Source organism: Phyllostomus discolor, chromosome 4 (assembly GCF_004126475.2).
Source record: "Phyllostomus discolor isolate MPI-MPIP mPhyDis1 chromosome 4, mPhyDis1.pri.v3, whole genome shotgun sequence".
NCBI lineage: Eukaryota > Metazoa > Chordata > Mammalia > Chiroptera > Phyllostomidae > Phyllostomus > Phyllostomus discolor.
The window spans coordinates 163,614,503-163,632,632 of NC_040906.2; the positions used below are offsets into that span (position 1 = coordinate 163,614,503).

Below are 18,130 nucleotides of genomic sequence, written 5' to 3' on the forward strand. Positions count from 1 at the left end.
ATTCCCTGAAGGCTTTTCCACTTCATTTAACATATGAGTGATTAATGAAAATTCATGGGGACCCCCCAAAATGGAAATTATTTATAAGAATTGTGTATTAATTCTTACATGTTTAAACTTCAGTCACTTTCAAAGTACTCTCTATTTGAAACACATATCAAGATGTTTTTTCTACTGCTCAAAACAGTTCTTGAACTCATCGGTTTTGATGCCTTTTAGTGTGTCCGCTGTTTTTTGTTTCACCTCTTCCACATCAGCAAAATGTTTCCCTTTGAGGACTTTTTCTCATCCAGGAAAGCAAAAAGAGGTTGCTCGGGGGTGAGATCAGGAGGGTGGGATATGGGGGTCATTCAATTTTGGGCCAAAAACTGCTGAACACTCAGCACCGTGTAGGCAGGTATGCTTGTAAATCACCCATCATGAAATGGGCCAGCACACTGAAAGAATCTTAAAAAAAAAAAAATCCACTGAAGCCAAACACAGCCTCTCGTAACACCACCAGCTGGTGCACTGCTCCAGATGGGTTCCTAGAACACTCACCTAGAGGGGAAAGCCTGTACTACAAGGGTCAGCCCTCCAGAAAATAATTCCAGTTTTTTTTGAGGGGGTTTTCCCTTGTATATTGTATTAAGTGAGATATACTTCACCATACATATTTATTTAACAAAATAAACACACAGTAAAACACTTACTTTATCATTTAAGGTGGGATCATTCAATGAGTAGAGCTTATTTGTAATGTCTTTTCCTATAAGATACCTAAATATTTCATATAGGAAAGGCTCAGATTCCAGAAAGTAAGTTAATCTTTCTCTTGACCAGCATAAAAATCTGCAGTTATCATCTGCAACAATGGTGACCTGATGAAGAAACACAAAGAAACAAGTACATCTTTGTACATGAATTATGACTATAGTAATTTGGGGGAGGAGAAGGGTAGAATAATTTAGTGGATAATATTATAGCAATGATTTGTCATTAAATTAAAATGAGACCCATCTATAGGTTATAAGATTCTATAACTATGTATAAAATTATGTTATAAACCAAACAACCTGCAGATTAAATAGAAGCAAACTCTCAGAGTTCTGCAGTGGTTGTTTGCAAGACCTGGACGGAGGAAGGGCCGCTGTGTCAGCAGCACTGCTGGGGAGTGCACTAGGCTGCTGTTCCAGCTGGAGGTCACATTTATGGCTACAGATTAAGACAGAGGTTTAAGAATATAGCTTCAAGCAAAATCAAAAACAACACTGCACCGACATGAGATTCATGAGGCCAAGTTATAGATGAAAGACTTTCTTCAGCCAGCTCTGCACACATACACTAGAGAAGGAGAACACTAGGGACTCATGAATTGGCTGAGGGTCCAGGCCATGACTAACAAATATGGCTCTGGTACAATGGTGAATGAGAGAGCCAAGATCCTTGCCCTGTGAAGCTGACATTTTAATGAAGGAAGCTGATAATAAATAATAAAATATGACACCCTCAGGTGGCACTAAGTATTTTGGACAAACATAAAACAGGGAAAAGTGATAGAGAATCATGAGGGAATGACAGTTGCATGTAATGCCACTCATTTTATATATGTATTGTACATTTAAACATTTAAGGTGCTTTTATATCTATCATATAAATGGATCCTCAAAACTGCCATTAAGATAAGATAGGTACTATTCCTTCCTATTTTTCAGATGCCAAATGAGATGCTCCAAAACACGTATTCATGAACACATGCTAATCAGTGGGGGAGTGAGCACTTCCAGCCCAGGCGTATCTTCCCACCAGGCCAAATCCTACCCACTGTGTCTAATATTCTCTGAGTTGATCAAAAACAGAGTAATCTGACCAAGTGACCACAAAGTGGGCTCAGAGTCCATTGAAAGTCCCTCAGACAAAGAACAGCTGAGTGCATGTCATAAAGCCTATATTCCAGTGGAAGGAGCCATGATCAGTAAAAACATATAACAAAAAAGATAAGATTTATAGGATGAGACGTGTAAGGTCAACTCCAGTCCCTAGGAGTTCCCAGAAACAGTAGGAGACGGGCAAGTGCAAGGCGCCTGAATGGTATTCCACGGGAGTGGTTAGAGGAAGGTGAGCACTGGGTACTCTCGGCGGCCCAGCCCTGCCCGTAAACGCTGAAGAAAGGCTTTGGAGAGTTGAGGTGCCTTCATTTTGCAAGGATTTTACCCATGACTTTGGAAAGTATAATTCATGTACAATGGGACAAGGAGTTCAAAAGCAGTTGGAAATCATTCAGGAGAAGAGAAGAAGAAATTGTATCCAGGTGATAATTAAGGCATTTAGAACTTCTTTTCAACCATTTTAATAACCTCATTTCCACTGAGGCAATGATACTTTTAATATGATACTATAATTTACTTAGCAAATCCGTTTCTTACTGATGGTTGAAAAAGTCTTTAAACATGTTTAAATTATTATTAAATTCAAACTTAATAACAGTATTCTAATAATAAGCTATCACAGTAATATGTGGGAGTAACTTACAAGTCCATAAGAGCAGGTACTTAGTTGGAAGTGGGTAGTTAATGATTTCCTGCCACAACAGTCTGGTAAAACATATTTTAATGAGGAATTTTTATAAGCCAATACTGGAACACTTAAAGCTCTGTAAAATAAATTTGCTTCTTGAGGTAGTAGGGTACCTCATCAGTGCCATATGTGACTTCTTGTGAAGAATCTCACTGAAGAAACAGAAGCAAACATGGCAATGGAAGATGTGAAACAACTTCTCTGAGGTCAAGTTCAACTCTGCAGTTGTAACAGGGTTTGCTGAGATTACCTCAAGGTTCTGGGTCGGTCTCTCACTTTAGATGGCAGACCATTCTGCACCCTCACACAATGCAAAGACCATACACAGGAACGAGGGTGTCTGAAGAAACTGCTGAATGTGCTAGAACCAGAACCAGCAGTCTGACAGGATGACTGGTTGACTGTCCTCAGGGAAGAAGTTGTTATTTTCTCTATGTGTTGTACAACTTTTCACACAGCAGGAATGTGAAAATGTCCCAAAAGTGGCCTATTCCACTACTTCTCGCTGAGTTCTCATAAGCATGAAAATAGAGCCGACGAAACTGGCAGATTAAACTGTTTCACTGCTTAACCAAAGGATGTATTTAATACTAATGTAAGGTTTAACTTAAACACCAGTTAAAACTTAGTGTTCATTTATTTTACAAGAGGTTGGACATTTGCCTCCAAGATATTCTTCTTGCTTTAAAGTCAGTAAGCTTTGATTTTTGAGCTTCAGAGCATAGAGTGTGCTCTCAACTATGAGAAGGCAACAGAAAAGAATGCAAGAGAAAAAGGTGTAAGTAGCAAAGCTCACTGATATAAAAGAACTGCACAAAGAAGAAGAAACCGAACACAACAGACAACTTCTGTCTTTTATAATAATGATACTCAAGATTCTATTAATAGCTCTAAGTAGCAGCTTGGTCTGGAAGCACCTAAGCACCTAGGGAGCAGCCATCAGTGCAGAATCTGCTGTCTCCACTCCACCACTGTGGCTATTGTTACAGTTCCCACACGCACCTCAATGACATTTGCTGTGCAGTCTCAAAGGACAGCCGGGACCACCTGCCTTTCTTCCTCCCTTTCATCCTACTGTAAAATTCTTTAGTACCACCACCAAAGAATAAATTAAAAGAAACAAAAATTTAAAGGAAGTAGCTCCTGGTTAGAATACTTGTAACCGTTCAGAGTTAGAGGAAAATGAGGTGAGCAGGAAAAAAGCATGTGGGTGGAGCAGTCTGACCACCGATAATTCCAGGTGTCCTCTGCCATGTGCACAGGTAGTAAGAAGTTGGCTCTGGGAACACATGACATTTGTCATTTGGGGACTTGCTTCAGAAAGAGGCAATATACTCCTACACAGATGTGCAACAGTTATTTTTACTGTTGCATAACTGCCAAGGGGGACATTTTATAAACAAAACACAGTCTCTCTGGAGGGCTCACTCTGATGGAGTCTGCCCCAATTGTACAAAACACAGGTTTGATGACGCTGGAGTAATTATTATCTACTCACCGATTAGGAAATGACACACTAGACTCTGTGCAGAGAAAGACAGGTGGTTAGAAAGGCTGAATACATATCCTTCACACAGCTATGGTACCACCATTTGGGTCATGCTTTGGAATCTTCACAGGAATTATCAAGAACTTTTATCAACTACCGAATCCTAATCCCTGGTCCCCAAGAAAGATAACTGCAACTAGTGGTAGGAATTCCTTTTTTGTTCACTTAATTGTGAACATAATAATTTGAAGTCCAGTAGAGGTGATAGTACATGTTATATCCCTGGCCTCTCAGGGACCACTTGCTTCTGGAAATGAGGAAGGCTCAGTTCCCACCCTCTCTCCAAACCCCAGTCTCTTCAGGATCACAAGAGACAGAGCTGCTGTGTAAAAGCACTTGCTACTACACACAGAGAAATGGATGCAATGGACAAAAGTTGGGCTTTGGAAAAAGAAATTATAAGGAGGTCAGAGGACAGAAGGAGGGAGGAAAGAACTGGCCCTATTCTAGTTTGCAGATGGTGGTGATTAAGGAGACAACAGGAACGAGACAATAGGAACGTAAACCTCAGTGCACAGCTGGCTCTGGTAAACACAAGATGAAAATCAGAGGAGCCGGGATACAGCGTTTGCTTTCTTCTGCAGCTTCAGCTCAACCAGCTTGGGAGCAGCACTGCACCCAGCTAGTGAACTTCTCTGAGACCTTCTAGTAAGTGTACATCCCTTCAACAAGTTGTGCTGTTCGTGGGAGCAGGGCTAAGCTGTGTGTCTGTAAAATGTCTTTTGGATCTCCATGCAGCATCCCAAATTGAACAGCATCTCAAAATGAGATAAAAATAATCTATCTTCAAGAATCACTGACTCTTCCTCCCTCAGGCAGTAACATCCCCTTCTACCCCATTTCTAAACCTGTGGAGACAGGTTTACCCTCCTGCTCATATGCAACCCTGTTCAGAGGGTCTCCCCTTACTGCTGTGCATCTAGAGGCTGGGACTACAGGAAGCTGTCACCCACTTTCTTGGTGGCTTCCTTACGAAGAATGAGGAAAGTAGAATAGGAGGGCTGGGTACTTACAGAAAGAGTCACAACAAAGTGCCACATCATGGAGCAATTTTTTTTAAGATACAAAAAAAAAATCACACCAAGTAGTCCACGTTCAAATTGTTATAACTATGAAAAACCTCATTCTTTGCCCTTAAATACATTCATTAAATATAAACGAGTAAAGTGATTAGCTTTTCATAATGATTAACAACACAAATTTCCTAGGGCAAAGCCCATTTTCTGTTTGTCCCCAGTAAAAGTAACTAGTTACATGTTTTAGGAACACTGATTATTCACAACTAACATTTTCCTTCTTTCTGTAATAAAAGCATTAGATGTTTTCCACGGAAAATTATAAAAATTCAAACAAGAAAAAAGAAAGAAAACAAAAAAGCGATCAAACTCAACAAACCAAATAACTGTGTTAACACTTGACCAAAAGCACTCGCCGAACAAATTAGGATAGATCTTTCTGGACTTCTTTTTGTGTGCATATATACACTATTTAATGTCATAAAAATGAGATGCTATATATACCACACAGTAAACTTTTTTCAATAAATCATAGTCACTTTCTCTATCCTTTGGGCTTTAATGAGACATGAACAAGTTTCAATCTTTTTAAAAATCATGCCAGATTTTAAAATCTTTTCACAAGAAAAAATATAACTGTATGGTAATGAAATGTTAACTAGACTGATTGGGGTGTCATTTCGCAATATATACAAATATTAGACTATTGTGTTGTATACCTGAAACAAATACAATGTTACACATCAAATATATCTCAATTTAGATGAGACCGGGTGCATTCTGGGTGGTATGGCCATAGACGCAAATAAACCTCAACTTAAAATAAATATATAAATAAAGTAAATAAGTAAATACATAAATACCAAAATAAAACCCATGCCAAAACATACCTGGAATTTTTCACCTTTGTGCATCTGAGTTGATCTAAATTCAGGAGAATCTATAAAGGCACAGGGGTAAATGTTATGCAGAAAATGTCCTCTATAGGAGACCTTCATTCTGATAACAGAAATTAATGTTAATAAGTTTATAATAGTTCACAAACAACATAACAATCCTTAAAATCCTCATAATCTTATGGGCTTGTATTTTGTACTAACGTTTTAAAGACTCCATGCATGACTGACATAATTAAAAGTACTTCCTGAAGACAACTACTTATTTCAAAATCAATTTTGCCAACAGTACGACAGGTTCCGGTATCGAGCTAGACAAGCGCCTTCCCATGGGTATCGCTGCTATTATATCTACTTCAGTGATACACCCTAACTCAGACACTTTCGAGACAGAAAGGGGGTAGTAATTATTATGCCAGAACAATATACAATTTCTCCCTCTCCAGAAAACTGATACTCCTAGAAGTTATATTTGTGACATTAAAAAAATAATCACCTCTGAAATACAAACAAGTTTCTTGAACTTCAACGCCTAATTCAAACCTACTTCAATTTTGACTCATTAACTTCAAAAGATTTATTTACTAATTAGAGAGAGAGAAAGAGAATGATTTGCTGTTCCACCCATTTATACATTCATTGGTTGCCTCTTAGACATATGTGCTCTGACTGAGGATCGAACCCAGAGCCTTGGTGTATCTGGACAAAGCTGTAATTAACTAAGCTACTTAGCTGGAGTCTGACTCATTAACTTTAAATAAAAGTCAAAGAAAATTAACAATGTTCACAATTGAAAATCCTGACACCAACAAGATCGAGAACAGCAAATTCTACATAACTAACATGTTGCTCTGTAGTGTTTCAAAATGCAGTCATAAAAGGAAAGTTCACCACCAACCAACTCTGGGACCACTTCCTCCATTATTGGGCAATATTCCCTTCCATTCATGTCCCACCCAGAGGCCATGAGAAGATCACTTACTTTCCCTTCAGGAGAATACTCAGGCGGTCATCAACTGAGGTTTTATCCTCTATAGCATAAGTCTGGCCCTTTTTCAAGGTTTGAATCATACAAAACTGCCCAGTTAATCTTCTGAACAAATCTGGAGGCACACGGAGCGGTTCAAACAATCGCCGGTAGATGCCATTGAGTTCCTTTTCAATCTTTACCTAAAATGCAGCAATGACAACAGCTGTACTAATGCAGCAACACCAAAACACTGGCTTCTGTGGTCTAAGATTTAGAGAGTAAATTTGTAATACATACCGTCACCCTTCCATATCTCAGTCAATGGAATCTTACACAGAGGGCAAGTGGTGCTAGAAGTCTCGATGCTAAAAGGGCACTTCTGCAGTTAAATGGATCGGACAGCTCATGGGGGAGGTTTGCACTATTGATTCCATCTCTCCCCATGTGCTACAAAGCAACTGTGGAGGTTTTGAATGTTGTTACAGCATTCGCCTTTCCACTCTCAGTATTTTTATCATTAACACAAAATCTTTTCATTTTTAGGACAATGTTGTTTTGCAGAAATTACACTAACTTTAAAACATTTAGCAAGAAAATAAACACACAAAATTGGAATCTACATGGAAACACATTTATGAAAATACATACATTAAGTGTTTTACCTACATGTAATGATCATTTAATGCACCAGTATAGCAAAACAAGCATCCACAGCTGCAATCATTGCTTCTCATTTATTCCAGAGCAAAGTGCAGAGCGTAAAAGCATTTCAGGGTAGCAGCGTCATCCTAAGCTAAAATAGAATCTGTAGAATAGGGAACCACTAGTGAGAAAGGCTGACTACTGGAAGAAGGGAAAAGCGAAAAGGCTCAGTCGCTTCTGTTGTCAGACAATCGAGGCTCAGGTCACATCCACCTTTAGGCCCAGCATTAGTGTGGGAAAGCTGGACCACGTGTCAAACAACTTTGGGGTTCAAGTGATCGTCAGTCCCAACGAAATCTATGGCAGTCACTCGATGAAGCCCTAACGACCCAGATGATGAGAGCTGCTCAGAGGTCAAGGCAGCCTTTGTAGTGTTCTTACTTGTCCTGCTGTTTCATTGTACCAAAGAACCAGCATTTATATATTTTTTAAAAGTAGGTTTATAGTCTGAGAAGAAACAAAAGCTCAGATACTAAGTGACTTACTCACTTGACGCTACCATCACATCGGCAACTTCTAAACCTTATGTTCAAAACTTGGGACTGCAGCAAGTTTCAATATTCAGACACAGTAATCCTCATTATTCCAATCATCCACCTCCTCCGCTCCAGAGCACTAGTAATGAGTATTTAAAATAACTCATTCACAAACAAGTCTCACTCCCAGTTTGTACACTAGCCAGCGTGGCACAGTAATGAATATATGAACTGAAAAATCTATTGACTCATATTCATACTCTGCTTATCCTGCAAATCTTAGCTCAAGTCCCAATTCCTTCATGATGCACCCTTAATTCTTCTCTTCAAAAGCATCCACTCATCGAATGTGTTTTTTGAGCACGCACTATGTGCCAAGCATGGTTGATAGGAATAGGGTACAGAACAGTAAGTGTGGTAGATACTGTTATTCCTAACTATTTGCTGTTCCCACCCCCTGCAAGAGGATTATACATCCCTTTACCCCATCCTACTCTCACATTATCAGGTGTGGCCATGTCACTAGCTTTGGCCAATAAAATGTGAGCAGAATTGACATATGCCCCTTCTGAGCAGAAATTTGAAGAGACACTGGGTGTTTCTTCTTTGTTTTCTTGTCCTCCCTCTGCTCTGAGAATGCATGCCCAAACAGAAGCCACTGCCTCAGCAGACAGCCTGAAATGAAGATGACACACGGAACAGTCACAGCTGCCACACACCTGCCAGTCCACACATATGGTGGGAGAGGGAAAAACCTGTTGCTGGTGTCTGTCACTGAGATTTCTGGTTGTTCATTATACAGCCTCTCTGGAGGCTGGATCTATTTACAGCATAACATGGAGAAAACTAACACACTAGGGAAAACAGACTGGGTTACCATCCAGCGGAATGCCTATCAGAATGCCTGTCATATATCTATCATCTGTGTCATTCAAACTGTAATTTCCCATAAATTGTCTTGTTTTCTAATAGTTTTCCCCACATGTCTGGCCTTGAATGTAAGATTAGGGCAAGTATTGTATTTTTTACTTGATTGAATATTTGTGTGTGCTTTGGACAGTCAGTAAACCTATATGAAGTGATTTCTAGGAGCCACACTATTTTCCTGTATTTTCCTATTTTATTTGTATCTTTTCATTCTTGGTATGACTGAGGAAACACAGCAAGATAAAACAGCATTGAAAAGAAAAAGTTAAATCCTAGTGTTTTGATGACAACTCACCAAAAATGATGAAATCCTTAAATGAGTATTTTGGGCATAAGAAAAAAACACAATCATTACATTTAAAAGCCAGCGCGAGGCCTGACTGGTGGCTGGGCTGGCTGGAGCTTGTTCCCTACACCAAAAGGCTGCAGGTTAGGCCCCCAAGCAGGGTGCGTAGGGGAGGCAACCAATCGGTGTTTCTCTCTCCCATCAGTGTTTTTTTCCCCATCCCTCTACCTTCCTCTCTAAACATATCCTTGGGTGAGGATTAAAAAAAAAACTAGCATGAAAAATATTGCATGAGCTATTTGTAAATCACTAGTGTATTTATAGAAGTTGCCTATGAATAATTTTACAACTAGGCAGATATTTGCAAGTAACACCTGAATATCAACAAAGAAATAAAGAAGTTATATGTCCAAAAAGAGAATATTGTCACGTTGTTTCATGTCTAAACTGCCCTAATGATTTAAAAAAGTTTAAAAGCCTCATCTGTAGAGCACACTGCATGGTGTTCAAATGTCTCACTTTCAGGCATGTGTAAGCAGACAGCCTCATCTGGAATGATATTAAAGGGACTGAAAATGTCAGATGCTCATTCTCAAGTCTGAACAAAGTACTCTAAAAGCTTTCTAGCTTTAAAATCTCTTCCTTACTAATTAACTTTAAGTAATTACCGGTCTCTTCTTGTACAAAAGATATGAAAGATGCAAAGTGTTGACGCTGAGGAACACGGCGTTCCAGACCATGACATCCAAGGCACATCGGTAGAGAGTGGCCCAGACGATGTAAAGGGAGCATCCTGTTGAAAAATTAAATCGGTCAGATGTTTAGAACAGCTTCAGCGTGAAGCTTAAGAAATTTGTAAAATAAACCAAACACATTCTAAAAATACCTAAGCCAAACATCCCATTAAGTTTCATTCTGATTATGAAAAAAGAAAAACATGCTTCGTTGCAGAAAATTTGTAAGTAGAGAATACTTTTTAAAAGAGGAAAAAAATCCATAATTCTATCACTCAAATAAAACCAATATTGATATTTAATACTTCTTTACAGTCTTTGTGCATTTTTACCTGATGGCAAAACTACTGCATATAATTTTAAAATCTACCCTTTCACTTATGGCAGCAATTTTCCCATTGTATTAAAAACTCTATGTGTATGTTGTTTTTAATGACTGTAACTGATTAAACTAGAATTTATTCAACCATCTTCCTATTGGTGGACAAATGAGACTCATCTGAGTTGTAATTTTTGATAAGTAGCCAAAACATCTTTATATGTAAAAACTGATGTATTTTTGTGGCTCTTTGCTTTGGGTGGTTTACCTGACAGTGAGTCAAGGGAGTGAACCTCATTGCTTCTGGTGACATTGAAGAATCGTTTTCCAAAAGGTTTTCTAACAATTCTCAATCATATTAGTTGGGAATGCCAGCATCCAGTTGTTAGTACTATAAAATTTGAAAACTCTTAATCTGATAGTGAGGAGTTTTGTATAATTTGTATAGTTATATTTTGCATTTCCATGACTTTGGTGAGTTTGCACTATTTTATCCAAATCTTCTAACCATCTTAATTTTCACTTGGTGGTTATCCATTCATCTATGAGAATCTTCCTAGTTTTTCTTATTGATTCTCTTACTTTAAATAAAATAGCAACAGCTTCTTTTGATTAATGGTGAGAGCATCGATATATATATTTAACTTAAAATGATCAATGATACATATCAATGACACACACACATAAAAGCTAACCTCATGTTTAAAAGTTATTCATTTGCAATTTTTTATTTCCTCAGACTAATCTGAGGCAGCTGAATAACAGCATAAAATGTAAAACTTTAAGTGTTCTTTAAATATTTCATAGAAAAATTTGAAAAAAATTAAATATTATTACTTAAATGAGACAAGGTAACATAATGGAAAGGCCGAAAGGAAGGAGGAGGAGCTGAATTACAGGCCCAGTCAGGCCAGGACCATAGTTCCCGGTGAGTCATTCGACATATCCAGGCCTCAGTTTCTTCATTATAAAGTAATTGGGCGAAATGACCTCTTTGGTCCATTCCACCTCCAAAACCCAGTCTTCAAATTCATAATAAGCTTTTGATTTTTGTAGTGCATATTATTATTTTTCCATTCAACACTCTGCTCCCTCTTCCTCGGCCATTCCATGTCATCATTCATATGTACAATAAGCTACTCTTCATTCTCTGTAAACACGCTGAATTTCCCTCTCCTCTATGCCTTTACCTGGATACCACATACGCTCATACTCAAAGAAATCCTCTTCATCTCCCAAAAACCAGCTCCAATGTCATCTCCTTAGGGAAACCTTGCTCCACCACCCTTGCTAAGCCTACCATTCTCAGTTGCTCCCTGACGCGGGCCACACCTGTATCACATGTGACCACCCATCTGTTTTTCTCCAGCCCTCAAAAGAGTGTCTTCCTCAAGGATGGAGATTGTCTTCTTCAATCCTTGTCTGACATATTACAGGTGCTCAAAAATGCACGTGAATGAATGAATCATTAGGGAAATAATCACAGAGTAATTTGTTAAGAATCATGGGCTCAAATAATAAATCTGATTGTTTTAGTCTTTTGATGTGAATCAATTTAATCTGCTTCATCAGGGTTACTGGGGCCAAAAAAAAGTTTTACTTAAACTCTTTCATCTGGGTAATTGCTCTTGCTTCTAACATTGCTTTCCTGCCATATCAAGTGTATGCCTGTTCAAATAATAATATTTAAAACTACGTAGTACTCACTATGCATCGGGTTCCATTTTAAGTCAAATGTGCATACACACTCATTTAATATTCACAACTCTAGGCGGTCTTTACCCTATTTGACATATGGGGAAACTAAGGTATAGAAAGGTTAAATCTCTTGTTTCACAAGTGGTCTCATTGGAAGGCACAGGTACAATACTTGCTAACTCAGGTGTAAAACCTATTGCTGTTGATCCTGCCAACAGTTAGCAAGTGTTGGGACTAGGATTCAAATCACACATTCTGGCTCCAGAATCCACACTTCTACACACAAATGGACTTTCTGATATCTGGGGAATCTAAACAACATATGAAAAACACACAAAGGTTCATCTAAAGTAAGGCAGTGATATGGCACGTGGAGGCCTACATTCCAAGTTACCTGATACACTGCTAATTCAGTGACAAAGACATATTTTTGGTATGCTACAGATCTGAGAAGGAATTCTCTAAAGCTCTCAGTACAAAACCCGTCTGATGCCAGCTACAGGAAAGTTGCATAAAATCTCAGTCAGGTATCTTACCTATAGCTAACATCCCCCTAAGAAGTATCATATGGAGCTGAAGGGTAGTTGGAATAATCAATCCGACTGCAAAAAAAACATTTGCTACATGAAAAACTAGATGATGTATCTCTCTCCAGTTTTCACAAGTGGTCTCATTGGAAGGCACAGGTACAATACTTGCTAACTCAGGTGTAAAACCTATTGCTGTTGATCCTGCCAATGGGCTGGACTCAGTGTAATTCATCTTGAAAATTCCTGTAAAAACAAACAATAGGACAATCATAAAAATGACAGCTGTATCTTATCACCCTGATAGATGTTATACCAACATTGTTTCTGCAGATAAACATTGGTAAATAGACTTCTCTGCGGCTAATGAGTTACCAGGGGTGTCAAACTCATTTTCACCAGGGGCCACATCAGCCTCAAGGTTGCCTTCAAAGGGCTGAATGTAATCTTAGGACTGTATAAATGTAACTACTCCTTAACTAGGGGCAAGGAGCTTGGTGCTGCTGCCAGGTAGAAACAAGGTGGATGGCCAGATTCAGCCCTCAGGCCTGGTGTTTGCCACCTGTGAGTTAGACAGACCCAGGTCCAAACCCCAGCTCTATCACATATTGAATCCTTATCTGTTAAATAATGATAATAATACCTCATGTGACTTCATGATTAATATTTGTCTTTACCATTAAATGAAATAAAATACATAAAATATTTAGCAGAGCACACTATTCTCTGATATATGTGTGTGTATATATGTATATCTACATATCTGTAGTACTATTTATCTGTACATAAACATACATGATGGTGAAGGAGAACGGAAGGGTGGAATTAGCTAGTCTGAAAGATAAGCACTGATGTTCATAAACTGCAACAATTACAGAGTTATTTAATATAGTTGCCCACCATATTTCCAATAGTGACACCAAATATAAAAACAGGAAGAATAACTGGAATAACTGACTTTTTGAAAGTTAAAAAAACGAACCTCATATTTAAATATGAAGAGTTAGGATATTTAGAAGGTTCTATTTTTATATTGTTGTGAATTCATTGTATCCTACATTTATATACGTTCTACATTTACATGAATACATAATATATATATTACTGTAATCATTTATAGATATAAAGAAAGATATAACATTTACTCCTTCTTTTAGTGTCTAATTTAAATCTCTACTTTCTTTCCCATAAAAATTCTAGTTGGTTGCATCTGACAAATTGAGAAGTAATAAACTTCCATTTTACTTATGTGTAGGTCATAAATATACATTTAACTATTTAATATTAAAATCTATAAGAAATACATTTCAAAGAATATATATTTTACATAAAGTGGCACTACTTCTGGCCATAGTACCTGTCCTCCATCTCTGGTATTTAAAAACTCTTTCTATATGTTTTATACAGTGTTAGAACAATTTTACTTAGTAAAGACAAGTATTCAACACTGTAAGAAGCAATGGTATTAAATTTGAGGAACAAAAACTGTTTTTACTCATTTATACCTCTAGAAAGATTTTAAAAACTTTTTCTACTTTTCTATTATTAATTGTACGAATTGGTCCCTGACAAAAACTATGTATATTTACAGAATAGGTGAATTATTCTGGTTCAAAAAAAGAATTCCAAATGGGAACCAAAAATACCTTTAAATTTAATTTAAAATATGTATTTTTTTCTAAATAAGGTCAATTAACCATACTTTTCCATTCATTTTTTTTTTGTCATACTAAAGGTTTTTGATGGTAGGAATAATTGAAACAGGTTGGACATTCTGAAAGGATGCTATTAGACAAATGTGTAAGAATTCCATATCTCTTAAGGTGATTAAAAAAACATACACACACCAACTTACAAACTGTGAATGAAATGATAAAATTCATTAAAGATCTTTTTACATAATTCCAAAATAGCTCATAAATACAAGAGAAATCTTGTATTGACTTAGATATTGATTTTCTGCAAAAGTAAAGAAATCATAAAAATTCAACTACTTTCCAAATGTTTCAATCAATAAAAATACAAGCCTATTGGGGTTGGGGGAGGAGCATCATTATTTTAATAACTCTACTTACACAAAGTTTGCTTTCAACGACCAAACCAGAATTAATCAAATCATTTCTGCAGGAGGGAGAATGATATTAAATGTCCTCTATCACTCATAAACTAATGTCAATGTCAGCCTATACATTAGCATCACATAAGCTAACAACAACTACCATTTCTATGGCATTTTAGAATGTACTTTCACCTCCATTGTCCTATTTGTTCTTTCGACTACCCTATGTTCCCTGTGAGGTAGAGACCATAACGTAATCATCTGTGTAGCGATGCCAGAAGTGAAAGCCATAGGAAAGAGACACAAACAATGGGGAACACAGTTAGAAATCGCTTTTCAGTCTCCCCAAGCCTCAGCAATAAGGACAGAAAAATCCTACCCTTCCTGAATTGAGAGACTCAGTGTCTATACCACCAGCTCCGGAGAGACACCTGAGCCAGGGAAAGTCTCTTCTGCCCCTTCCGTCTGCTTCTCTCTGGGAACAGAGGAGGCTGGGCCAGGTGGTCTCTGAAACCTCTTCAAGTTTTAATAGCCTGTGTCTCTAATACACATTTACATATACGTACCCCCCAATTCCACCTGATTACACTTGTATTGCCGACTAATTCACTGCAGTTCAGTTTCAGGCTTTTAAATGTTCTGCAAGGGGCACTAAAGTTACCAATTCCTGGTCCAAGAGAAATGATAGGGAAACTATAACTACTGACCCAAGAACAAAGGGAATAATAATATAAATTTTTAAAAGGTCGAGAGCATCCTACAACATATTTTGATACACTATGCCTTATTAAAGATATACATATACATACAGTTTATATGTTTACATTTCTATGTATTTTTAAATCATATATTAATATATTATATATCATTTATTTACTTGTATATTTATCTATTGTCTATTATTTGCCTATGTATCTTTATCTGTATGCCTATTTTGAAATGCCAGTTATCTACTGTCAATAAATATTGATAGGGTCTTGCCAGTTTCAGCTCCCTTTGATCCGTATTAGTGATAAAAGTGGTTTGCACTCAACTATCCTTACACAGAGAATGAGTGGGTCTAATGAGGAAGATTAGACTGGTAAATTGGTAAACGTTCAGATTAATTTTGATTAAATAGAGAAAACTTTGCTTTCTTCTATTAGTCTTCGGAGTCTAATTCCTACAACTACCTGTTTAGTAAAGTCCTGTTTATGTGTTGTTTTTCAAATAAGTATCTGCAGGGCTACATAGCTAAATGCTGAAACTAACCTCAACCTTTCAACAAACTACAAAAATGAAAAAGATAACAGCAGTGAGCAGAAGTCGTACTAGTATACTTGTTCAGTTCATTCTGTAATTATAACTGAACCTTTGTACATCTTCGGAATCCCAAAGGGCATTTATGTCGTTGAGTCTTTTCTCACTTAAAAACAAGCAGTTTCTATGACTTGCCTGGACAACTGGTGTGTGTGTGTATGGGGGGGCGGGGGGGCCGAGAGGGTAGTGGCGAGTATCTCGCGTTCCCTAGTCATCTCCGCCCACAAAGGCCCCGCTCACCGGGTTCCTAAAAGAAGGAGGGTCAGTGTCCACTGTTCTCTTTGACTCGAAGCTCTCAGACCACGAGAGATGTGCACTGAGCGCCGTGTTCCACCTCACACCACCGCACACCGCCTCCGCGCAGGACCCGGCGGCCCTACTGGGGGAGAGGAAGAGCCGTAGTGGGTTCAGAGGCCGGGAACCCCCGGAGCCCAGCGGGAAGAGACAGGCCGAGGTCACCAAGGATATGCCCTCGGCACAAAGCGCGGGAACGGGCACCCGATGAGACCTGAGCGCCCGGGGACGCTGGCGCTCCCAGACCGGAGCTGCGGAAGCTGACTCTCGAGGGTCTGTGGCCTCCGCGCCTACACCGCGGGAGAAGAGCCGCTTCCAAGGGCAGGGAACCCCGAGAGGGCGCGGCCAGCCAGGAGAGGGCGGGGCCCGGCGGCGGTGGCGTGGAGAAAGGGCAGCCGCCGCCTGGGACCCAGAAGTTGCTCACAGTGGAGCAGGGATCCAAGTTTCGCTTCCCGATTTAGCCCCGGGAGCGCGAGGCTGCAAACAGCGGGCTCTCGGTGGCAGCCGCACCTCCCGCTCCTTACCTGGCTTGTCCCAGGCTCCGAGCCTGGGCGGCGCTGACCAAAGTTTGGGGCAGCCACCAGCGGGGCGCAGGGACGCGGGTGCGACGGCTCCAAAGGCGCCCGAGACGAAAGCCTCGGCAGATCAGTGGCTCCTCGGCTCCTTACGGATCCCGGCGCTGGGAGTAGCTTTGACTAAAATAGGCATCGCTACAACTGCGTCCAGGGCTGGGGCCTCACCGCGCACGCGCCTGGCGCCCCGACGTCCCCCTCAGCGGGCGGAGCCCGGGGCTTCCACCCGGACTCCCCTCAAGGCTCCGCGAACTGCACCGCCGCGTCCGCACACCCGTGATCACTTTGAAACACCCGCTACTTTCTTTCCCCGTTTCCTCACGACTTCTCGATTCTGTCCTTGTTTGGGCATGAGTGGGGGGAGGGTGCGGGCGGCAACTTGGGACCAGCGGCGTCGATCGCTCGTACTCGGGGGTATAAATCGAGGAGTAGAGTCCCAGCAGGGAGAGAGGTCAGGATAAGAAATGAGAACTGTGATCTGCTTTTCCCCTCGAAAGTCAAACGACTCATTCGCATAACTCCTTTCTGGGACAGTCGCCTGCTGCTCGGCACAAGCAGGGAAAGGCTGGGAGAGCACGCATCACGCATCTGAGCTTGGCGGCGGAGGCTGGAGGTTTGGTCCCCAGAAGCAGGACACCTTCCTGCCGGACTCCGCAGGGGCCGGAGCGAGGCAGCCCTGCTGCTGCTGCTGCTGCTGCTGCTGCTGCTGCTGCTGCTGCGGTGGCCACTCAGGAGAGACTTTTGACACGAGCCACTGTATTGTTTTCAAAGGAAAGTATTTATTCGAAATTTGCATTCCAATGGCATTGCAGGGCCCTCCATTAAAAGCAAAGCTCCACCAAATTTGCCACGTAAATTTGATATATTTGTGGCCTTAAATTGGAAAAGAAGATGTGAAAATATGCTGCAATCAATCTTTACTGTTTATAGAGGACAACTATTTGGGTAAGACATGCAGGGCAAATTAATGACAAGTCAGCTTGAGGGGAGGGATGCAGGACAAAAGAAGAAGGTTAGATGGGCGTTCACAGTTTCCACACAAGGTCCCATTATGGGATAAAATTTGTGCCTGTTATTAGAGTCTGAGGTCCCTGGTGAGTGCCAAACATTCTTGAAATATACAGGAGACTACAGGTACATTATAGTGTATCTAAGAGTGCCAAGTCTCACCTGTGAATGGTCGGTTCAGCATTGGGTTCAATCATAGCCTGGACAGACCAGGTTTGAATCCTGCCTCTGCTACCAGCTAC

General features: G+C 39.9%; 1 protein-coding gene across 2 annotated transcripts in view; it reads right to left on the reverse strand.

The window, feature by feature from the left end:
• Positions 1 to 16,967, reverse strand: part of BVES (blood vessel epicardial substance) — a 33,058-nt gene extending 16,091 nt beyond the window's left edge. Inside the window, exons 1-7 of one of the 2 annotated variants that reach the window (XM_036024529.1) lie at positions 16,833 to 16,967; positions 16,255 to 16,390; positions 12,666 to 12,902; positions 10,047 to 10,171; positions 7,000 to 7,187; positions 6,012 to 6,120; positions 693 to 860 (exon numbers count right to left, since the gene is read on the reverse strand). In XM_036024529.1, the coding sequence (XP_035880422.1) occupies positions 693 to 860; positions 6,012 to 6,120; positions 7,000 to 7,187; positions 10,047 to 10,171; positions 12,666 to 12,891 (816 nt within the window). In that variant the 5' untranslated portion in view covers positions 12,892 to 12,902; positions 16,255 to 16,390; positions 16,833 to 16,967. Of the gene's footprint in view, positions 1 to 692; positions 861 to 6,011; positions 6,121 to 6,999; positions 7,188 to 10,046; positions 10,172 to 12,665; positions 12,903 to 16,254; positions 16,622 to 16,832 lie in introns of those variants that run through there. The other variant, XM_028509538.2, reaches the window with a different exon arrangement.
• Between the last annotated feature and the right edge of the window lie 1,163 nt (positions 16,968 to 18,130).